At 44.9% G+C, this 24,456-nt stretch overlaps 2 protein-coding genes and 1 long non-coding RNA gene across 9 annotated transcripts in view; 2 read left to right on the top strand and 1 right to left on the bottom strand.

Annotated features, from left to right (window-relative positions):
* The window catches only part of LOC308342791 (organic cation/carnitine transporter 2), a 23,920-nt gene extending 16,065 nt beyond the window's left edge, over window positions 1–7,855 (top strand). For 2 of the 4 annotated variants that reach the window (XM_080803384.1, XM_080803387.1), the window contains 5 exons: window positions 776–876; window positions 2,562–2,776; window positions 4,217–4,399; window positions 5,743–5,878; window positions 6,460–7,845. In XM_080803384.1, the coding sequence (XP_080659510.1) occupies window positions 776–876; window positions 2,562–2,776; window positions 4,217–4,399; window positions 5,743–5,878; window positions 6,460–6,547 (723 nt within the window). In that variant the 3' untranslated portion in view covers window positions 6,548–7,845. Of the gene's footprint in view, window positions 1–775; window positions 877–2,561; window positions 2,777–4,216; window positions 4,400–5,742; window positions 5,879–6,459 lie in introns of all 4 variants that reach the window. The other 2 variants (XM_080803385.1, XM_080803386.1) reach the window with 2 other exon arrangements.
* LOC308342796 lies at window positions 6,212–24,456 on the bottom strand. Its single transcript, XR_013966811.1, has 2 exons — window positions 24,063–24,456; window positions 6,212–6,825 (listed from the first exon to the last, which is right to left on the bottom strand). It is a non-coding gene; the product is annotated as an uncharacterized lncRNA (long non-coding RNA).
* LOC308342794 (uncharacterized protein) overlaps window positions 22,975–24,456 on the top strand; it is a 71,140-nt gene continuing 69,658 nt past the window's right edge. For 2 of the 4 annotated variants that reach the window (XM_080803392.1, XM_080803391.1), the window contains exon 1: window positions 23,514–23,644. In XM_080803392.1, coding sequence (XP_080659518.1) covers window positions 23,524–23,644 — 121 coding nt within the window. In that variant the 5' untranslated portion in view covers window positions 23,514–23,523. Of the gene's footprint in view, window positions 23,645–24,456 lie in introns of all 4 variants that reach the window. The other 2 variants (XM_080803390.1, XM_080803393.1) reach the window with 2 other exon arrangements.

The raw sequence follows: 24,456 nt of genomic DNA, 5'->3' as shown, positions 1-24,456 counted from the left end.
CAGGGAGGGCTTTTAAGTGTGGGAGCCTTGGTGGCTTTTCATTGGGGGGGGTCTGTCTGGGGGAACCCAGAACCCCACTGGCTTTGTTGAGGAAATGAGGCTATTTCAGGGGATCCATTAAGTCAGAAGTTGACCTTTTGTTGAACTGCTAACTCGAGAAAAACAAACTCCAAAGCTGGGTTTGCTTAAGAAAGCAACATCAGTGTGTTTAGACATGTGGTTTATTAATGTTTGTGGCTGTGCCAAATTTCATAGGAAGTAACTCTGGGTGAAGCTGAGGTCAATTTTCCTGTTTTTCTATCTGAAATTTTTTTCCTTGGAAATAGACCAGTAACTACATGGTATGAGGACTCAAAACATTAATTCTTTTAAAATATCAGATCAATAAACTACATAGCCAGTTTCTCTCTCTGACCCAGAGGGCAGGGAGCCAGCCTTGGGAAGGAATGCTCAGAGGCCTCCCTGGAATGTGGTCACTGATGGAGGCCGGAGGTAGGGCCAAGAGGCTTGGGCCTGTGCCTTGGCTGCCTCTGCTGAGGGGCTGGTCACCACTTTTTCTCCTTATTCTCGTTCACTAATGGGTCATTGACAAGGCCTGGGGAAGCCTTCTGCAGCTCAAGGTGCACTCACTGAACTTACTCTTCTTTCAAAGAAACATAAAACCCTGGCCAACTCAGAGATGCAGAAAGCTAAGGTCCTAGGGTTTTGGGTTTATTATTGGATCCCTGAGTCTCCAGCCTCTCCCTCCCATGCCCTTGTCATATCGTTCGTGCAGCTGCAAGACCTGAGTTCTGAGAAGCAGCAGTCCCACAGCATCCTGGATCTGCTTCAAACCCGGAATATCCGAATGGTCACTGTGATGTCCATAATCCTGTGGTGCGTAAGTGAGACCTACCTGAAGCTTCCAGACAAAGCGTCTGGCAGCAGCTGCCAGGCCTCTCATTGGCAAATGTGTCTCAGACCAAAACTGAAGATCTGTGTCATCAAAAGTGGAAAGGAGCTGCCATGCAATGAGAGAAGTGGGCATATCAAAATTCTGAGCTTGATGGAATCTCAGAAAAGGAGTATGACATCTGTTGGATTTTTGGGAAGCTGTGGAGTCTTCAGGGAATCCTTCCAGGTCATGAGACAGATCTTGGTCACTGTGGGCCCTAGTTTGTTTCTGTCCCTTGTGCTTTAGACAGTGACTGAAGATCCTTTAAGAAGGATCTAAGTGAAACCATTATGTCCTTTCCATTACAGAGACTGCTGAGTACTGTCTGGAAATGTGGAAGCAGGACATCCTCCCTCTGGGATGTTCAGAGACTGTCCTGGAGGCAGGGCCGTGGCTCCTTCTAAGGAGGCATTTCGCCAAGTGTGTCAGGAGGGCGTTTGTGAGTTACCAGAGAGAGGGGACACAGCCTAGTGCCTCAGTAGCATTTGCTCAAGGATTCTAGCACTTGCTAGAATCCTTGGGATTCTAGGAGAATACCTGAGCCTGCTGGGTGACAAAGGCAGACTTTATCTCCGAGTCCTTATTACTAGAGTCATCTACCTTTGCGGCTGCCAGCTCTTTGGCTCACTGAGGGGGTTACTGTGAGTCACCCATTTCTAAGGAATGGCCCAGGATCCCTCAGGGTAGTGCACCACCCTTGCGTTGGCCTCAGAGGGGACCAGCATTCAGCCTGCCCAGCAGACCGGCAAGCCTGCGATGAGTCATCTGTTCTGTGGTTCACCCAGGTGCTCCTCCAGCCCTGGATTCCCCAGGGACTCCTGGACATTCACTTTCCCCAGATGGCACCAACTGTGGTTTCTACGTGCAGATGAGTTAAAAACCTCTAATCCTTAAAGGTCTGGTTTGCCAAAGAGTGCTTATCATCAGCAGAGAGAGTGCCTGCTAGAGATGGAGTCTGGGTCTGGGATGCCAGGAAGCATGCGGATGAGAGATGATGTGGCCCGGCCACTGGGGGCCCCTCCCCTTCTCCACGAGTACAGTGGGGTTGGGGTCTGCTGCCTCTATCCAACCTCCTCCTGGCTGGTTGCCACAAAAAGAAGGTCTGCTGGGGGGTCTTTCTCCCAGTGTTTGACCTAATGATTGTTCTTCCTTTTATCTGATCCCTCCAGTCCTGTCACACCCCACTCCATACTGGCCTCTATGCTCACTCCCTCCCTCCTTCTGCAGTTGCTAGATTTGGGGAGGGTTAGAGGGTAGGAAAGTAGCTTTTGTAGGTACTTCAGCTTAGGGTTTTTAAAGCCAAAAGGCAGGTTGGAGGGTGTTACTGGGTTTTTGGTGTTTTTGGTTTGTTTGTTTGTTTGTTTTAAGAAAGTAAATCTGTCTGAACTCTATATGCCTTTCTGCTGGGACACTTTCTGTTTGAAATGTCCTAATACTGCTCTGGCTCAGAGTTAGCATGGGGATGGGAGGATATACTTTTCCGTTCTAAGAAGACTTGGGGTTAAGTCTGCTCTCCTCCTGGTAAGGATAGTTTTGAATTTCCTGCGATAATTGTATTTTAAAAGTTGTTCCGGTTGGGAGGCACGTGGCTGCTGCTTCTCCAGCTTCTCCCTGCGCTCTGTTTCAGGATGACCATATCAGTGGGCTATTTCGGGCTCTCCCTTGACACTCCGAACTTGCATGGAGACATCTATGTGAACTGCTTCCTTTCGGCAGTGGTTGAAGTCCCCGCGTATGTGCTGGCCTGGCTGCTGCTGCAGCACGTGCCCCGACGCTATTCCATGGCCACAGCCCTCTTCCTGGGCGGCAGCGTTCTCCTCTTCGTGCAGCTGGTGCCGCCAGGTAGGGACCCTGTGCATCTGCAGTCTGGGGTTTTCGCTGAGTCACTCACCTCTACCAGGCTGTCTTCCCCAATTCATAAAGAAAATAAATTCATGATGTGGTAGCTCACTTGCATATCTGCAGCCTTCACCAAACAATCAAGAGGAAGTGTCTCCTGGGACCAGACACCGGCCATGGCCGGGGCTTTTGGGGAGTGGTGAGAGCAGCCATATGGGCTGGTGGTTAATGGTACTCTCTGCCCCAAGTTAATGAGTGCGTATGTGTTTTTCTCTGAAGAGTAAGGGGCAGGAAAGGGAGCCAAACCCATGGCTTTTTAACCTGGCCTATCTTAGTCATTTATTCAGCGAGTGGCTCTGGAGTGCCTCTCTGGGCTAGGCACTGTGTTTGGGGCATGAAGTAATGATGCAGAAGCAAACAGGTCGGGCAGAACACCAGGTCTGGAGCTCACACTCTAGTTGAGAAGACAAGAGACAAGTAAATAATATGCTTAATATGGTACAGACCGGGTTACCTTTTATCATAACAAGAAAGGAAACGGAGAGCTAGTTTATATAGAGTGAACACGGACAGAATCCCTGAAGAGGGGGCAGTGGAGCAGAAACATAGATGAAGTGAGAAGGAGAGAGCCTGAGGAGGAAGAGGGAGCTGAGCTGGAAGAGGTGAAGGGAGGGGCCGGGAACAGCACGGTTCTCACAGGCCATTAGCTGGATTTTCTTTTCCAAACCATCTTGTATCCCACAGATGGGTGGGAGGTAGCTCTTTTCTGCAGTTTATAGAACACTTTGTGGACCCTCGTCTTCCATCGTGGTGCCCAGAGTTGTCAGTGTACGTATGGATTTGGGGGTCTCTGGTGATCTCTATGTGCGGGCCCCTGAGCCCCACAGCACTCTGCACAGGAACAGTGTCCCCTGAAGCCTGGCAGGGGAGTCCATCAGGGTATACACAGAGGGGTTCACCCCAGAGCCCAGGGCAACCCACAGGCCAGAGTCTCACGATCGGCACAGGTGGTTCGGAGGATCATTCTTGGGGGTCTGCTGCCCTCTGAATTGTTGAGGTCTGAGTAGAGGGAAACTCCCATCATCCACAAGTCCTTCAGTAACTCCAGTGCATGCAGAGTGCCCTTCGGGGTACCACCTGACCCCTTGACTGGCACATCTTTAATGACTGTGGCCTGGAGCAACTTTACTTGGGCTGTTGAGGGGCTCATCTCGGTGGTCTGTAGGCTGAGAAGAGTGTGTCCTCACACAGTGGCAGGTCCCGGCCTCCTCTCAGTAATCAACTGGGAGGGACAGCTTGGCTACATTCACTTATCCCACGGTAGGACATCAAAGAAACTGTCCCCCATATCCCAAAAAGCAGAAAGTATGTTTGCTTCGGGCATGCCCTGTAGCAGCATAGCATGAGTTGGTGCCTTCTACTCTCTTCCCTTTTCCTCCCCAGGTTGGTACTACTTGGCTACCATCCTGGTGATGGTGGGCAAGTTTGGAATCACTGCTGCCTTTTCCATGGTGTATGTGTACACTGCTGAGCTGTACCCCACCGTGGTCAGAAACATGGGCGTGGGGGTCAGCTCCACAGCGTCTCGCCTGGGCAGTATCCTGTCTCCCTACTTCGTTTACCTCGGTGAGTGCCATGGGCTGAGGGCATGTAGGAGGCGGGTTGGAAGCACTGAAGGCCCTTGATGTGAGCCATTGGGGGTCATTAACGGCAAAGCCAGCACCCACAGCAAGCGGGGTCCATCCAGGATGGCAACTGTGCCTGCAGAAGACATGTGTCCAGGCACACTGGGGAGGACACATTCACTGATACATGGAAAACAACTTAAAGACTAGCTGGAAATCAGTGAGATGAGCAAGCAGAGTTTTTCTGTTTTAGCCCTCCTAGGCCTTTCATCAGAGGATACGGTTTCTTTATCCTAAGAAACTGCATGGTGGTATGAGGAACCCATGTACTTAACAGAAGAAATTTCTTCTTGGAATCAAAGTATAAAAGGAGCACAGAGGGAAAGATGGCCATTTAAGAGGTCTGATGTGCTGAGAATTATTGTCATTTGGAGCAGTTTGGTTTTATACTGTGTATAGATCTGCCTTGTACCATTTTTTTTAAAGATTTTATTTATTTATTTATTTGAGAGAGTGAGAGTGCAAAGCAGGGGGAGCGGTTTTATACTGTGTATAGATCTGCCTTATACCATTTTTTTAAAAAGATTTTATTTATTTATTTGTTTATTTGAGAGAGAGCAAGAGTGCAGAGCAGGGGGAGTGGCAGACAGAGGCAGAGGGAGAAGCAGACTCCCAGTTGAGTAGGGAGCACAACATGGAGCTTGATCCCAGGACCCCGAGATCATGATCTGAGCTGAAGGCAGTTGCTTATCTGACTAAGCCACCCAGGCGCCCCTTGCTTGTGCCATTTCTGTGTAACAGGGAACCGATTTATTCTTCCTTGAAATTGTTCCCTCATGGCAGCTGCTGTTCCCTGGCACAGCCCTCGCCAGCACATCTTTGGGGTGAGTTGGCACCTTGAGAGTACCCAGAATGTGTTGTGAACATATTACATGGATCTGACAAGCAGAAACACCTTATCGGGCCTCAAGGCAAATCGAGCAAGTTGTGACCCATCTGGAGAGGTGGAGGAGTTATTTCTGTCCCTGGATGAGAACGTGGAGTTCTGTGGAAACCCAGCATTGAGAAATAGGAATAGTAATCACAGTTCAGTTCCCCTCCTCCCGGTCTGCTCCCTTTCCCTGCACCGTGGGGCACTGCGGGACATCTGGGCGCCTCTGTGCCGGCTCAGTTCTGAGAACTGTTCCGGTGCCAGATGCCAGTCTGGCAGCTTGGACTGTGAGAGATGCAGAAGCCTAGGAGTCATATGGTCCCCGATGGAGTCCTGGGAGCACAGAAGGAGGGAGGGAGGGAGACCAAGTCTGACCACATCCCTGGCGTGGGGTTCTGTCTACTCTGCTGTAGGTGCCTACGACCGCTTCCTGCCCTACATTCTCATGGGGAGTCTGACCATCCTGACAGCCATTCTCACCTTGTTCCTCCCAGAGAGCTTTGGCACTCCCCTCCCGGACACCATTGACCAGATGCTAAGGGTCAAAGGGTAAGATTGCTCTGGGTTGTAGTGTTGATGCCCTGGGTCGGGGCCTGGCTGAGAATTCCCGCACAGACTCTCATACACACCATGGACTAGTTTAGCCATCAGAGGGGCAGAAATGACAAGGTGCTTACAGACTGGCCTGTCTGGTCTGACCCAGACCACCGTGTCACCATGTACCTCTTGACTACCATAGCAACTCTGGGACAGCAGAGACTAGGAGAAGCCTTTCAGAATCTGCTCTAAGACTTTTTTCCCCCTTAGTGAGATAACCTCAGGTCTGGGTTTTGTTTGTCTGTTTAGAGACTGGTAGACGTCTTTTTTTTTTTTTTTTTAAGATTTTATTTATTTATTTGGCACAGAAAGAGAGAGACAGTGAAAGAGGGAACACAAGCAGGGGGAGCGGGAGAAGGAGAAGCAGGCTTCCTGCTGTGCAGGGAGCCCGATGCGGGCCTGATCCCAGGACCCTGGGATCATGACCGGAGCCAAAGGCAGATGCTTAACGACTGAGCCACCCAGGTGACCTGAGACTGGTGGACATCTTTTTAAAGATTTGTTACTAACATTGGTTTTACTTGTTTTTATAGAATAAAATACAGGCAAACTCCAGGCCACACAAGGATGTTAAAAGATGGTGAAGAAAGCTCCACAGTCCTTAAAAGCACAGCCTTATAACACAATCTCCAATACATGAGGTGAGGAGGGAAGACTGTGTCTTGTCAGAAGCAGCTTGTGTAGACACGAAGTCCTTCAGCAGGGGAGGTCTTTGCTGTTCACCCGCTTACCCGTGGGTCTGACTTGCTCCTGGCTGGATAGCTGGACTCAGGCTGCCTGTGGTCTAGGCACACCACCTTCCCTACAGACCAGCTTGAGATACCTCCGAATGTGCAGACTTGCCGGATGATGGATGGGTGCTTCCTAAGAAGTTAACTATTCACCAGGACCTATGGGACCTAGAAAAATAGGAGAGGCACCTGCTAAATTTACATATTAATTTCAGACCTCTTGGAAAGACTGGAGGTCCCATCTCCCCACCTAACCTTATCCCCGTTTCCCTCTCATGGTGCACTTTAAAGGAAAAGAAAGAATCGCACAGGGAGTTTGATTTCTCACACTTTCTTAGTCACTGGCCACATTAACTGGGATTGTTGGCTTCCCCAGGCACGAGAGCACAGATCTGGGGAAGTCTAAAAGTAATTACTTTGGAGGGAACTGAGCAGGTTTAGAACAAGGGCAAGTGCATTGATTTGTGAGCTCTTGTACCCCTCAGTGTGACTCCTGGGTAGACTTGTTTACATCTGATCCAAGCACTGGGCTTGTCCAGGCCCATACGAGGTGCATCACCAAATCTCCTCTTCTCGTTTTCCACTGCGGTGTAAATCACATCTCCTAGCTACTGTGGTTTCTGATGTGTGGTTTGAAGGAAGTCCATCAGTGAGAAAGAGAGACAAGCAAACTCATCTCTTCTCTCAAAACTATAAGGTAGAATTTATTTGTGTTTTGTTTGTTTGTTGTTTGATGTTATGTCTTTTTCTGCTTAAGTTATTTGCCCTTCAGAATAGACTTAGGAAGGGCTGGTTCCCAGCCTCCTGATCGGTGTCTTTGTTTGTGTTTTTGTGTTTTTCAACCCAGAACCCCTCTGGCGAAGGTGTGCAGTTGCCGTTTGTGCAAGGCCTTATCAGCCTTCGCCACTAGCACCTTCTCTGTGTGCCAACAATGCCGTCATTGTCTGTTTCCTTTTGTGATACCTAATCATGGGGAAAAATTATAAAGAAGAAAATCAAATTGTGTTCACAGTCTTTCAGCATTGCTCACTTGAGAGATATTTTGTGTTTGGTGTAACTGTCTTCTATGATTATGTTACCATGGTACTCCTAAAGCATAAGCCTCACCTGGATAAAAACCGTATTTTTGTGAAAGCTCCTGAAGTGCCTTGGGAAATGAAGATGTTTTAATAAAGAAAATGATTTTTTAAATAACAGCAACTGCCTACCACCTTTATTTCCACCATTTGGTGAGTCAGGCTGTACCATCACCTGACTTTGGTCTGTGTCTGCTTGTGCTCATTCTAGCCATAATTGGTGCTTAGTGCCTGAGGCTCGGATTTCATCCCCTTCACCCTAGTAAGTGACTGTAGACAGAGCAGCCTTCTCACACAAGTGTCTTGGACTCGGTTCCCCTGAAAGCAGGGGCTCAGACCAGCACTTCTATGTGGCTAGGTAGTGTATTTGGGAACAGGATTCCAGGGAGCAGGACTAAGGATGGGGAGGAAACAAGGAGAAGGGAGACCCAGCATGAGGATGTTAGAGCCAGCCAGAGCTTCTGAGGAGCCTTAGGGAATATGTCTCAAAACCATCTGATCTGCCTCAGGGACAGAAGGGCATTTATTTTTTGGCCCCCCTTCCCATCCATCAAAGGCAGCCCTGCAGGAGTCCCCTCCCCACATTTCCAGGTTGCCCCTGTGTGAGTTCTGAGCAGGGTCTTCCTTCCGGGTAGAAAGCAAGAGGCAATCTATCGCAGCCTCCAGGGTGAGGCACTGTCAGGTTTCGCGTCAGGGAACACGGTCAAAGCTTGTGTGAACTGGTCAGTGCAATAGCGACTAGAGTTAAGTGGTGGGGCTGGGAAGACAGTGGTTTGGACACAGTCCACAATACATGTATATATAAAATGTGCCACAGGGTGATTTGAGCTGGAATGTACAGAGAGACCTGGGTAAAAAGCTCCAGTGTTAGGTAAGTCAAAGGCCTGTCGCATAATATAATATGCAGCATCAAATTCAAGTGGGAAGGAAGGAAGCTCATCTTCTGTAACCCTGTTGGCTTCTCCACGCTCCTCAAACTTGATTCTGTGCCCGGTTTCTGATTAACTGCCTTCACTGTGACTCCAGAATATAAATTATGGTCCCGCCTGCCCTTTCTCCTGTTGCATGAATGAACAGTTTCTGAGTTTTCTCTCTTATTTTCAGTGCTACTGATGTCAATCATTTGTGGCTTTCTGGGGGCCAAAATCACAATTACCTGAAAGCTAAGAACTCTTCCTTTGCCAAGGCAATAGCCCATGTTACTGCTTCTGGGGATGAGCCAAGTATCTGAAAATCTAAGCCCTCTGTCTGGGCCTGTTGGACCTGTTTCTGTCAGAGCCATGGCTTGATAACCAAGTTATCCTGACCAGGGAATCTCCTCTCAGGGAGAGAGGGGTGCATAGCCTGTAGTCACAGGGGGAGTTTGTGCTTAGTTAATACCCATTAGAGTTAGAAACCGGGATACCCACAGAAATGAAAAGGGCAAAGCAAATGAAGTGAAGGAACAATTCAGATTCAAAAACTATTAAGGGTTCTGCCACAGATAAAGATAAAGGCAAGAGTATCCCCTAATGATCTTTTTCTATTCCTGGCAACTAGTTCCTCTCTCCCTCAGAGTTCCCTAAACAGTCTCATGAATTCCAGAAGGGGTAGTGTTTGCCAAAGAGAATTATTCTACATAACACCTAGTATAAGTGATGGTGAACGAGTTGGGCAGAGAGCCCTGCTCTCTATCAAGTAGTAAGTAGCCCAACAAATTTTCCCCCTAGGTGTTTATCATCTAATTGGTTTTCCTATAGGGCTTTGAGGTCAACAGAGCCTGGATTCAATACAATATTAGCAATACCTTATGTTGTGTGTGCCATTACTATACAAGCAATTTGGAAAAACAGAGGCCAATCCTGTTTTATTTATTTATCTTCACTTTGTTGTGCTTTTTACAAATTGAAGGGTCAACATATTAGTGGACGAAGTCACAGTGGTGGTGGTGGAAAGAGCAAGAGAACTAGAATTGAATTAGGTGTGGATCCCAAAGGTATGACTCACTCGCTCCCATCTCATGGTAGAACTTGAATGGATGAGGAGTTGCTTCTTGTGGCTGAGAAGAGAACATGGTTTCTTGAGACAGAATCTACTCCTAGTGGAGAGGCTGTGAAGATTGTTGAAATGACCACAAAAGTATATAAGATATGATTTAAGCTTAGCTGATCAAGCAGCAGCAGGGTATGAGAGGATAGACTCCAATTTCAAAAGAAGTTCTACTGTGGGTGAAATTATATCAAACAGCATCAGAGAGAATAGAAAGGAAGAAGCATTCAACGTGGCAGACTTCATTGTCCTATTTTAAGAAATTGCCATAGCCTGCCCGCCTACAGCAACCTCTACACTGATCATCAACAGCAAAAAGGTTGCTACTGGCTGAAAGCTCAAATGATGTTTAGCACTTTTTTTTAGCGTCAAAGTATTTTTAAATTAAGGTGTATATGTTGGTTTTTTACATATAATTCTATTGCACATTTAATAGACAATAGTGTAAACATAATTTTAAAAATTTTTACTTATTTATTTGACAGAGATAACAAAGAGAGAGAAAACAAGCAGGGGAAGCAGCAGGTAGGGAGAAGCAGGCTCCCCACAGAGCAGGGAGCCCGATGTGGAGCTCTGTCCCAGGACCCTGGGATCATGACCTGAGCCGAAGGCAGACACTTAACTGGCCGAGCCACCCAGGTGCCCCTAAACATAATTTTATATGCACTAAGAAACCAAAAAGTTCATTTGACTTTGTTTCTTGTGATATTTGCTTTATTCCAGGGGGCTGGACCAAACCTTCAGTATCTCCAAGGTATGCCTATTCCCCTATTTGCTCATTTGATCCTTATACAAATCCTGTAAGATTGACAGAGGCTGCCCAGGAAGACAAAGCCAGAGGTTCCTCAGCAGAAGGCACATGTCTTCTGGAGTCTCAGATGGACCCACCCTGGAAGGTCTCACTTTGGAAGGAAGGGGCTTAACTCAACAACAGTTGTGCTGGAAGTTGCCAGAAGACACTGGAACATTATCTTTCTGCTGGGCCAGCCAGAGGGCAGCAGTCAGGCACCTGACTAGCTCTTTTTACCTTAGAAGAAGTGTCACATGAGACACTCTTCTCATGAATGTGTAGAGTTGTGGGCATAGACTGTACACATCAAGAACAGGGTGCCAAGTGCATGCAGTGGTATGAGTTTTTCACAGAGCCAATCTCCTGAGGAGATCTGAAATATTTAATTATCAAGTAACCTTCAACCAGTTTTGAAAATTCCAAAAGCCCTCATAGAACTATGCTCCCTTACACCAGTCAAATGAGTATAAAAATGTACAAACCTATGAAATGTTTTCAACAACATCAGTCAAACAAGTATGCAGCATGATGTAAAACATACTCTTTAAAAATTGGTGAAAGGAAAGAGAAGATTCTAACACTGTTTTTAGAACATTCTGTGTACATCCTAGCAATGTAATACCTAATAACCCCTACACTCTTTAGTGATAGTAAAAAGTCATCAACATCTGGAACAATCTCCCTAATACTCTCAAATCTGGGTGACAGCAGACTAGATGAAGGCCTCTATTTACTTGCCTCTTCAAAGATTTTTGGAAACTATTATAGAAAACAAATACATGAAATGGAGAAAATGGACAGTGGGGCTAATCGCTTAAAGGAGTATGACCTGCCCTATGAGAAATGTTCAAGAGAGTCCTTCGGTATGAAATGAAAAGGATACTAGACAGCAGCTGAACTCCACATGAAGGAATAAAGCACATGGATAAAGGGAACAACCTAAATAAATATAAAAGACAGTTAATTAGTGAAAGTGAGGAAATTACTGCCAACTTTCCAGAAATAATAAGGATTATAAGAGAACACTATAAACAATTGTGTGCCAACAAGTTAGACAACCTGGAGGAACTGAACAAATTCCTAGAAACACAAAGATTATCAAAACTGTTTCAGGAAGAAACAGAAAATTGGAACAGACTTAAGGAGAGAGATTGAATTAATAATCAAAAACCTCCCAAAAAGAAAAGCCCAGAACCAGATGACTACACTGGTGAATACTACCAAACATTTAAAGAAGAATTAATACCAGTCCTTCTAAATTATTTGCACAAATAAAAGAGGAGAAAACACTTCCTGACTCATTCTGTGAGGCCTACCCTGAGACCAAATCCAGACAAAGACATCAAAAGGGAACCTTAGATCAATATCCCTTATGAACATAGATGTGAAATATTCCATAAGGTACTAGCAACCCAAATCCAGTAGCATACTAAGAGGAGTATATATTGCAACCTAGCAGGTTTATCCCAGGAACACAAATGTAGATCAATTTGAAAATATTAATAATGTAATACAACACATGAATGAGCTTAAATAAAAATTCTATCAATTGATGCAGCAAATCATTTGACAATATTCAACACAATTTCATGATTAAAAAAAAAACCCTCAATAAACTAGAAATAGAAGGGAACTTCCTCAACATGACAAATGACATCTACGAAAACACCACAGTTAACATTTTACTCAATGTTGAAACTGAAACTCACACCCTAAAATCAGTAACAAGAGAAGGATGCCACTTGCCACTTCTGGAACTATGCTGGAAGTTCTGGTCATAACAATTAGGCAAGAAAAAGAAATAAAAGCTATCCAAGTTGAGAATTAAGAAGTAAAGCTACAGTAATCAAAACAGTGTAATATTGGCAGAATGACAGATACAGAGATCAATGAAAGAGAATAGAATCCAGAAGTAAACCCTCACAGATATAGTCAAAAAGGGTGAATTTCAAAAAAAAAGTGCCAAGACCATTCAAGGGGAAAGAACAGTCTTTTCGTGAAATGATGCTTAGAAAACTGGATGTTGTCCACAAGCAAAATAATAAAGTTGGACCCTTGTACCATATGCAAAAAATAACTCTAAATAGATAAAAAAACTAAACATAAGAACTAAGATCCTAATACTTTTTAGAAGACAACAGAGGGGAGAAAGTTTCTTTGGATTTAGCAGTCATTTCTTGGATATGACACCAAAAGCACAAGCAACAAAAGAAAAAAATAAACTGGACTTAATTAAAAACTTTTGTTATATGTCAATTACATCTCAATAAAGCTAGGGAAAAATGAAAAAAATTTGTGTATCAAAAGACACTATGAAGATTGAAAAGGCAACCCAGAAAATGGAAGAAGTTATGTATCTACTAAGGTGTTAATATCCAAAATATATAAAGAATTCCTACAGCCCAACAATGTAAAAAAAAACAAAAACAAAAACAAACAAAAACAACAACAACAAAAAAAACAGGCAAAGCGCTTAAGTAGACATATCTCCAAACAAGATATACAGATGGTGAATAAGCACATGAAAAGAAGTGCTATTCATTAGGGAGATTTTTTATTTGTAATCAAAACCACAATAAGAAATCACTTTAGGGGTGCCTGGGTGGCTCAGTGGGTTAAAGCCTCTGCCCTCAGCTCAGGTCATGATCCCAGGGTCCTGGGATCAATCCCCACATCTGGCTCTTTGCTCAGCAGGAAGCCTGCTTCCTCCCTTCTCTCTGCCTGCCTCTCTGCCTACTTGTGATCTCTCTCTGTGTCAAATAAATAAAATCTTAAAAAAAAAAAAAGAAATCACATTATACTCACTAGGATGGCTGTTGTTAAAAAGAAAAACAGAAAGTAAGTATTGGTGAGGACATGGAGAAATTCGAACCTGTTCATTGCTGGTGGGAATGTAAAATGGTGCAGCTATATTATGGAAAACTGTATATTTCCTCAAAAAAAAATTAAACATAGAGTTACCATGTGATCCAGCAATTCCACTCCTAGGTAAATAACCAAAGGAATTGAAAGCAGGGACTCAAACATTTGTACACCTGTGTTATTGCATAGATAGCAGAATTTTCTACTGTAGATAAAAGGTGGAAACAACCCAAGTGTCCGTCAGTGGATGGGTGGTTAAACAAACTTAAGTATATACATACAATGAAATACTATTCAGCCTTAAAAAGGAAGGGAACTCTGATACTTGTTAAGCACTGAAGAATAATGGTTACTAGGGCCTGAGAGGAAGGGGTAATAGGAGTAATTGTTTCATGGGTACAGAGATTAGTTTGAGATGATGAAAAATTCTAGAGATGGATGCTGGTGTTGCCCACCCAACAATGTGAATGTACTTAATGCCACTGAGTTGTACCCCCAAAAGTAGTAAAAATGGGAGACTTTATGTCACATATATTTTACCACAATAATTAACTTTTTATTTATTTTTTTGTTGTTGTTGGATGACTATTTTTTAATGGATTCTGGAATGGAATTAGTTTTATTTTGAAATTCAGGTTTCATTTATTTTGAGTGTTTTAAAAATTATTTTATTTTTCAGTGTTCCAAGAGTCATTGTTTATGCACCACACCCAGTGCTCCATGCAATATGTGCCTTCCATAATACCCACCACCAGGCTCACCCAACCCCCTACCCCACTCCCCTCCAAAACCCTCAAGTTTGTTTCTCAGAGTCCATAGTCTCTTATGCTTTGTCTCCCCCTCTGATTTCCCTGATTCACTTTTCCTTTCCATCTCCTAACGTTCTCCATGTTATTCCTTATGCTCCACAATTACTGTGAAACCATAGGATAATTGACTCTCTCTTCTTGACTTATTTCATTCAGCATAATCTCCTCCAGTCCCATCCATGTTGATACAGAAGTTGGGTATTCATCCTTTCTGATGGAAGTGTAATATTCCATTTTATATATGGACCATATCTTCTTTATCCATTCATCTGTTGAAGGGCATCTTGGCTCTTTCCACAGTTTGGCAATTGTGGACATTGCTGCTATGAACATTGGGGTACATATGGCCCTTATTTTCACTACATCTGTATCTTTGGGGTAAATACCCGGTAGTGCAATTGCAGGGTCATAGGGTAGCTCTATTTTTAATTTCTTAAGGAATCTCCACACTGTTTTCCAAAGTGGCTGCACCAACTTGCATTCCCACCAACAGTGTAAGAGGGTACCCCTTTCTCCAGACCCTCTCCAACACTTGTTTCCTCTCCTGATAATTTTGGCCATTCTAACTGGTGGAAGGTAGTATCTCAATGAGGTTTTGATTTGAATCTCCCTGATAGCTAATGATGATGAACATTTTTTTCATGTGTCTGTTAGCCCTTTGTATGTCTTCTTTGGAGAAGTGTCTGTTCATGTCTTCTGCCCATTTTTTGATATGATTATTTGTTTTTTTGAGTGTTGAGTTTGAGAAGTTCTTTATAGATCTTGGATATCAGCCTTTTGTCTATAGTGTCATTTGCGAATATCTTCTCCCATTCCGTGGGTTTCCTCTTTGTTTTGCTGACTGTTTCCTTTGCTGTACAGAAGCTTTTTATCTTGACAAAGTCCCAAAAGTTCATTTTTGCTTTTGTTTCCTTTGCCTTTGGAGATATATCTTGAAAGAAGTTGCTGTGGTTGATGTCAAAGAGGTTACTGCCTATGTTCTCCTCTAGGATTTCGGTAGATTCCTGCCTCACGTTGAGGTCTTTTATCCATTTCGAGTTTTTCTTTGTGTGTGGTGTAAGAGAATGGTCGAGTTTCATTCTTCTATACATAGCTGTCCAATTTTCCCAGTACCGTTTATTGAAGCAACTGTCTTTTTTCCACTGGATATTTTTTCCTGCTTTGTCGAAGATAATTTGCAGCTCCAAGCATCATAAGATACCATACATAAGATACACCATAGCATCAAGAACCATAAGATACCTTGGAATAAACCTAACCAAAGAAGTAAAGGATCTGTACCCAAGGAACTACGGAACACTCATGAAAGAAATTGAAGAAGACACAAAAAGATCAAAATGCATTCCATGCTCATGGATTGGAAGAATAAACATTGTTAAAATGTCTATACTGGCCAGAGAAATCTATACTTTCAATGCTATGCTGATCAAAATTCCACCCGCATTTTTCAAAGTGCTGGAACAAACAATCCTAAAATGTATATAGGACCAGAAAAGACACTGAATTGCTAAGAAAATGTTGAAAAAGAAAAACAAAACTAGGGGCATCACACTGCCTGATTTCAAGCTTTACTACAAAGCTGTGATCACCAAGATTGCATGGTACTGGCACAAAAACAGACACATAGACCAATAATTAACTTTTTAAAAGAATTGTTCATGGATAATGGCAATAAAAATTCTCAAGTATCCAATTCAAATAGTAAGGTGACCATGAATTCTTTTTGAGAGAAACTATTTAAAAATTATGTCTAGGGATGCCTGGGTGGCTCACTTGGTTGATGTCTGCCTTCAGCTTGGGTTGTGGTCTCAGGGTCCTGGGATTGAGTCTGGCATCAGGCTCCCTGCTTGGGAAGGGAGGTCTGCTTCTCCCTCTCCCTCTCTCCCCATGCTCCTGCTTTCTCTCTCTCTCAAATAAATAAATAAATAAAAGTGAAAAAATTAAAAAATGAAGTCTAAGCTCATAATTAATCCATTTGCAATTCATATAACAAAGAGCTGACTTACCTAATATAAAAAGATTTCCTACAAATAAACAGGAAAAAAACCAACCCCAATTTAAAAATGGCTAAGAGGTATAAACAATATACCGAGGTTGAAATTGAGATGGCTTTTAAACCTATGAAAAGATCATATACTTTACTCCTAATAAGAGAAATACAAATGAAAACAATACTGAGATATTTTCACCTACCCATCCATCCTCTTCTCTGTATAAATGTGAAGAAAAATGTGTAGAATATTTTTCTAATAATATATAGCAATACTTTTTAGATGGTACCAACATTTGGAGAAGCTTTTAAGGCATTTATTGTACTTTCTATAGTGTTTGTATTCCTTACAAGGAGCACATACATGTTTCAAAGTGGTTTTAGTTAAAAAAATAAAGCTGGAAGTAGATATGCGAGATGACAATAAAGATGAATTCTTTTTTTCTGCATATTTTTTAGTGTTTTTAAAAACATCCCCAACCCTCTCCCAAACCTTCACATATTTTTAATTTTGATTCCTGATATAACACTCTCCCAATTTTACATTTTTCCTAGACACGCCTGTCGCCATCCTTCTCTGATTTCCCAATTCTACCCACGTTCAAAGTTCACCTCAAGTGCATCCTCTTCCTGGGATGCATGGTGGCTTATACAAGTGCCCAAGCCTGGAGCAGATACATGGTCTAGCTGGTCCAAAAGTAGCTTAGCAGCTCTATAACGTCAGGCAAGTCACTAAATCTTTCTGAGACTCAGTTTCCTTACTTATAAACTAAATCACCTGTCTCATTGGGGTATCAAATATTTTATTTATTTATTTTTTAAAGATTTTATTTATTTATTTGACAGACGGAGATCACAAGTAGGCAGAGAAAGAGGAAGAAGCAGGCTCCCTGCTGAGCAGAGAGCCCTATGCGGGGCTTGATCCCAGGACCCTGGGATCATGACCTGAGCTGAAGGCAGAGGCTTTAACCCACTGAGCCACCCAGGCGCCCCAAAGATTTTATTTTTTAAGGAATCTCTACACCCAATGTGGTGCTCAAACACATAACCCTGAGATCAAGAGTCGCACACTCCACTGACTGAGACAACCAGAACCCCTCTTTGGGGTTTTAAATGGATTAAATTAGCATATAAAATCCTTAACCATACTAAATTTGTGTTGACAATAAAATTGCTATCCCTCCGGGGCTCCCTAAGGCAATTATTAACTCTACAAATAATTAGTCCTTGTTACGTTCTGTTTGGTCCATCAGGGAAATTATAACTACCTTTGGGAGAAATCTTTTTTACTCATTCATCCCTTAATGAAAGCCAGAGCCCTCAGGAAAAACTTCATGATGCCCATACCCCCTCCTTTCTCTTTTTAGTCCAAGCAGGCTAATGGGCTTCTTGTAAACTCACCTACTGTCAGCCTCCACACTTGACACTGAGATGGATATGGGCTGTCTGGGGTCTGTAACTAGTCAAAGACATGTTGTTTGACTTATGAGAGAGGTTAGTGCTCAAATTATAGTCACGATGTGTGTCCAAGCCTGATTTAGGAGGATGAACCAATGTTGGACTTGAACATAACCTGCCATCTCACAGGGATTCACTCAGATAGGATGATGGGGACTGCTATCTTCATGACAGGGCCATCCTCTGCCAGCCTCTCAAAGGACACCTTGCTCAGGCAGACAAACATCAAAGCAAGAATGCCTTTGGGAGTACTGGCTTCTTTTCCCCACAGAGAGACAGATTTCCTTCTGTGTTGCCAAATAGGTAAGTGTTTTCCTTTAGGAACACTTATGAGAGACTACTCCTTTTCTCAGGAAACCAAGGCCACCCAAGGCAAAATTACTTATCTTTGTTCGAGAACAATTGTTAACTCATTTTCTATTTGTTTACTTTTTCCTCCTCCTTAAGAAAGTTAAAGGATATTTTTGCTATTGGTAGGTTGTATTTTTCTAGAGGTTGTTTTAGTTTTGAGCTCTAAACTGAGGTTTGGAGGTTGTCCATGGAACAAACACTTCAAAAGAAGACCAGACCCTAGCTCACATAGAGGACATAGTTGATAGTTCAGTAGCAAAGCACAAACATAACTTATGAGTGGGAAAGTGGACATGAGATTCTCTGCCCACCTGACACCTCACCCAAGATGGGCAGAATCAAAGCCCCACAAAATGTGATCCTTTCCCAAAATTCTCCAGCTCAAAGAAGGGCAGCATTGTGTTAGTTCAGGTCCTCTTGGAGCATATGCCAAGATGGAATTAAACACACAAGAACTTTGGGGCGCCTGGGTGGTTCAGTGGGTTGAGCCTCTGCCTTCGGCTCAGGTCGTGATCTCGGGGTCTTGGGATCGAGCCCCGCATCGGGCTCTCTGATCGGCAGGGAGCCTGCTTCCCCCCTCCCCCTCTGCCTGCCTCTCTGGCTACTTGTGATCTCTCTCTGTATCAAATAAATAAAATATTTAAACACACACACACGAACTTTTCGAAGGAAATGCTCATGAAGGGTAAAGGGGAGAAGGAATGAGAATAGGCAGAGAGAGACTCAGATCATGACGCGGTTCTGTTCCCTCTGGAAAGGGACAGTGAAGGGAAAAGAATCGGGCAGGAAGAGCTTCAGTCTGCAGATTAGTTCTGAGAAATTATTGACCACACTGAGGGGAAGCTGCACAGCACCAATCGCCTATTAGAGGAGTCCCAGCTTGGGCAGAAATGGCCTGGCTCTTGTACCACCACTGAGTTCATTCACTGTCTGAGAGCAGCCAGAGAGTGTGTAGCCTGGTGTGTGTGCTGCAACAGATCAAAAGGGGAGGCAGCTAGTGGCTCTCAGCTCTGTTCTTTGTAGAGGGTTCTCTTGAAGAGTGATGTGAGTAGCTACATGTCTGCCACAATCATTCATTCAATTATGCAACCTGCCTGATATTTTCTCCTTTAAGACCCAGTCCACTGGCAATATGCTAAACATTTCAACTCCTAAATATCTCTAACATCTGTCTGTTTCTATCTCCTCCACCACTACCACCATCATCTTGCTCCCAGCTGATGACCATCTTTCCAACTTTTCACCATACAGCATGTAGAGTAGGCTTTTTATTTAAAAAAAATTTTTTTTGTAAGATTTTTGTTTTTAAGTAATCTCTACACCTGACATGGGGCTCAAACTTATCACCCTCAGATCAACAGTTGCAGGCTCTACTGACTGAGCCAGCCATGTGCCCCAGGGCCATCTTTTTAAAACATAATCAGATCAGTTTAAACAACATCAGAGCTCATAGGATAAGGATCTAGGTCCTCAGTATGACCTTCAAGGCCCTGCCTATTATGGCTTTTGCCTTACTCTCCAGCCTCCTGAGGATTTGGGCTGTCCTTACTCTCTCTGCTCCATTGACCCTTTGAGCATCGGTTAGATAATAGTTCAAATCTAGCCTCCTTCGTTACCCAAATGCTCCAAGTTCTTTCCTGCCTCGGGACCCTTGCACATATTGTTCCCTCTACAAATTATCTTTTCTCCAATCCCATTCCCCTTTACCCAGTTAACTAATCCTCACTCCTTAGCTACCAATTCAAATATTATTTCTTGAGGGAAGCCTTCTCCAACCCTCACGCAAGTTCGAATCCTTTTATTTTGTCATATAGTAAATTAAATGCACTTTGTAGCATTTAGGATGGTATTCTGTATTTGACTAATTATCTGATTGACTACCTCACTATAACGTGTGTTTCCTGATGGTAGAGACTATGTCCATTTTTGTTCACTATGGCATCTCCAATATTAGCAGAGTGGCTGCATTTTGTAGTTGCAACAAAACTTTTGTTGAATAAAGGAAGCATCTAAAAAGAATTATTTGGTATTTTTTCCTTTTTATTTGAGTCACATTCCAAGTGTTTTCTAACCAGTGAACTTTATTTCTTTCTATTTATATTGTTCTCCAGCGGCATGATCTCCCCCCATGTCTACTCCCACCCTTCACCCATGGTAAAATCTGTGAGGGCTGGGCTGGGACTTGGGATTTTTCAAGGCTTCCTTGATGAGCACTGCAGGCCTGGATAAAGTGCATGTTGTGGCACACGATTTTATTCTAGAGCTAGAAGGTCTGGGAGTCAGGGAGATAGGAAGGAGAAAAAAGTGAGTTGCCTCCAAAGAGCTGGGATACAAAGTTGCTCTTTGAAAGTTAAATTAGAAAGCAGACCAATCAGAGCAAATATATACAACATGCCTCCTTTAAGAGCAATAAGGACTCCAGAATCTACAAGGCCTAACAGTAATGTTACTCACTATGGCCTTGCTCTATCTAAAAAAGAAATGTGTTCATCTAAGGAGGGACAGCCCTGATACATTAATAAGGAGAACAGAGAGTGTCCACTGGGCACTGCCCCGCCCCCGCCCCCAGGAGAAGAGCTGGCCAGGATAGCAGGAATGAGTGGCCAATCTTCCCAGCAACTTGTTTGACCCCTGGTGTGGAGAAAGATGCACCAAGCTCCCCAGGGCTGATTTCAGTCACATAATTTACCCTTCTGATTTTGGCTTTGAGCTCACCAAGCCACCTTCTGCAAGTAGGTTCCAAATTGTTTAAGAAGAGAGTGCACTCATCAGCTAACCTCAAGAGTCTTTTGTTCCTGACCGGTTTGCTTCTAACAGAAATGGTTAAGCTCCAGGCCTTCATATGAACCCTGACTCTACCACTTACATACTGTACATACTAACCTTGGGAATTCCCTTCATCTTTTTTACCCCAGCTGAAAAAAAGATCACAACATACCACATGATTACAAGGAGAATTAAAGAAAGCAATGCATAAGCAATGTCCACAATAGCCAAACTATGGAAAGAACCTAGATGTTCATCAACAGATGAATGGATAGAGAAGATGTGGTATATATATATATACAATGGAATACTATGCAGCCATCAAAAGAAATGAAATCTTGCCATTTGCGACGACGTGGATGGAACTAGAGGGTATTATGCTGAGCGAAATAAATTGATCAGAGAAAGACAATTATCACAAGATCTCCCTGATATGGGGAAGTTGAGAGGTAACATGGGGGGGTTGGGGGGCAGGAAAGGAATAAATGAAACAAGATGGGATTGGGAGGGAGACAAACCATAAGAGACTCTAATCTCACAAAACAAAACATGACAGTTGCTGGGGGGAGGCGGGCAGGGAGAGGGTGGTTGGATTATGGACATTGGGGAAGGTATGTGCTATGGTGAGTGCTGTGAAGTGTGTAAACCTGGCATTCACAGACCTGTACCCCTGGGGCTAATAATACATTATATGCTAATAAAAAAATTTTTTTTAAAAGCAAGCAATGCATGTGCTGTACTTAGTGTAGAGTTTAGCAAATAGTAAATGAAATCACTAAGTTCGCCTTCTGATTTTATACAATGTGGATTTTTAATCAACATTGCAACATTGAAAAGATGGAATTTCGGGTCCCACAAGATCAAAGACCAAATCTAGACCGTGGGAAATTACCAAGATGATAGACTACAGGCGAGACTTTTACCTCCTGGCACCTCTCCTGTCACATGGGTTAACATCTATAAAAGGTAACCAGGACATGGCTTTAAAATCTTGCATCTCTACCTCTCTTCCTAACCCTCATCTCCCACACATACTTTTTATGCAGAAACAGATTTTCAGATTTACCTCTACTTCACTCTCATGGAATTAAGAATGATTGTCCTATCACAAGGAAGAGCTTCAAGGCTTCCCTTGATTTATTTATTTATTTATTTTTTACTTTTTCCTTCATGCTACAGACCAAAAGCATCATCTCCTGGAGGGGGAAACACAGGCTCTTGTTTTTCTAAGGTCACCATTTGGCCTGCCCCACTTCCCCACATGCTCTTGAGGGAAATACTGCAATTACACTTAGAAAGCCACAACACCAGTCACAGATCAAGGCTTCTGTCATGCAGGGAACATGCCTGAATTTCAAATAGGCAAACCAAAGTGACTCTGCCAGGTTAGACAGTTAATTTTGTTTTTCTGTTCCAGTTATTAGACTGTTCCATGACAAACATGAACAAACACACACATGGTAAATTTGGTTTGGAGTACAGAGTCTTATCAATGTTTTCCAAGTAGAAACGCTTACTTACAAAAGTATTTTCAGATCTCAGTGATTGATGCTGGGAAGAGCTGTAGGGAGTTTCCTCAAACCTCAGTTGTAGCAGCACTCTACTTTAACAGAACTGGTCGATCCAGTGGCATAATTATAGGGGATAATTTTCAGTCGAGGTGTGAGGTGCCTTCCAAAAAGACTACAGGGCCTCTTCAGTCCTTCGGAGTCAAGATAACACAGTCTAAACTCTGAAAACGATTTTATTGTCATGGAGATCTTCAATTTTATCAGCTGACATTAGAGAATGTCTATCAGGCATCCAGAAAAACAATGACTCGGTTGTTGCCCTCAAAGAACCCACCGACAGCCTAGCAGAAAATGCCAACTATTTTCTCCCTCATATCGTTTCATTGAATTCCTACAACCTTGAGGTAAGTATGGTTACCATCCTTGTCCTACCAGGAAAGAAACTAAGGCTAAGGGATTCCACCCCATCACACAGCCAATAAATAACAGGCCACCAAACCCGTGGGTATTGATGGGCACTAGTTAGAGCAGGGAGTCCAAATCCTAAGCATGCTGTTCAGTTTTTCCTATCAAATGACGAGTCCCCCATTTCACGGGTACCATTGACTTCTATATCTCCTTGGACCCAGGATGAAGAGCCTGGCACCTCGTGGTCACAACCAGGCTGTTCGAAGCCACGGCGCCGCCAGCTCGGCAAAGAGTCCAGTGCGCATGCCTGGGCCTGGGGGACCGGCCGAGACTCAAGGGTCTGAGAAAGAAACCTGCCCGAGGTGGCTCAGCGCCCCAACCCAGGACCCCTCAGAGGTTCGCTCCCGGACGCCCAGGCCAGACCCGTCTCCTGAGGCCAGAAACCCACGAAGCGCGGCCGTCAGCCCCCAGGCCCAAGCAGGTGCTGACTGAGGGGCGGCCAGGGAAGAGGCCCTCATGGGCCGCGCGAGACGCGGTGGGCCGCGGGGCCGAACGAAGGCGCGCTGCGGGGCCTCTCCCCTTGCTACCGGGCTGCCCGCCTTCCTGCCCGGCACCGGCCCGCCGAGGCGTGCGCACCGGGCCCGCTTGCGGCCCCTCGGAGGCATGGGGCTCCGTCCGGCCAGCCGCCCGCGTGCAGGCCCAAGGCCCGTGCCCCCGCCTCTGGCTGCCAGCCCGCGCTCGGCGTTCACCGCGCTCGGCCCGGGCCCGCCTCTAAGCCGTTTTCGCTTTCGCTTTCCTGCCACCGTCGTTGAGGAAAATGAAAGTGACCGTGGCGGTGGCCCGGACTCGCGCAGCAGCTCGTCGGAGCGAGGGGCGCGGAGAGCGGCGGCAGTCCGCGTGGAGCCTGCGAGCTGGGGCCCCTGCCCGCACCAGACTAGGTAAGCGCGGCCCCTCGGCCGCCGCCTCGCGGGCTCCGCCTTGCGGACCGGGCGGGCGAGACGCCAGGAGGAGCTGTGACGCGGGGCGGGGCGCGCCGGGCGGGTGGGCTCATGCCGCGGGGCTGGGGGCGCTGAGCCGCGGCACCGCTGGGGCCTGTGTGGCTCGGGTCCGCCAGGCCTGACTCGAAGGCTGGGGGAGCGCAGACTAGCGTGCCAAGGGTCTGGCAGCCTGAAGCCGAGGTCGCACAGCGGCACGGCCGACCGTGAACGGTTCCCATCACACGTTTCCTTTTTGGACAACGCCACCGGTCCCCTACCTCCGCTGGCTTTCAGTAACAATCCAAGTGGGAGTAAAATGCTGAGCAGAGTGCCTCCCCTGAGCTCAGCAGGGAGGAACTCATCATTTGCCCCTGCTTACCGTTCGGACTCCTCTTCCTTCCCCATTTGGCTCCACTCCTCGTGTAGTTTGCCTTTCCGCATTTTACAGATAGGGTGCACTTGGGTGCCCCTGGGGTGCCTTCCAAGTGTTCGCTGAGCTGGCAAGCTTGCAGCTCGCCACCCTTGGCCATAGGCATGGACATCAGCTAGTCCAGGATGTCGCCCCTTCCCCAAGGCCCTGCCCATGAAAAGACAGGGGCTTTACTCCGCAGAGACTCCAACACCAGCCCCCCTTCTGGGCTGGCGAAAATGGTCAGGGATGGGAGCGCTCAGGGACTGAGTCCTTCCCAGACCAGGAAACTTCCTGTCTGCTGCATCTGTCAGCAGAAGGGTGAAAGAGAAGTGCTCTGGTCTTTGCCGTTCATCACATATAC

This window comes from Martes martes (assembly GCF_963455335.1).
Source record: "Martes martes genome assembly, chromosome: 5".
Lineage (NCBI taxonomy): Eukaryota > Metazoa > Chordata > Mammalia > Carnivora > Mustelidae > Martes > Martes martes.
The sequence above is the reverse complement of the archived record's forward strand: the minus strand, read 5'-3'. Positions and strand labels throughout refer to the sequence as shown.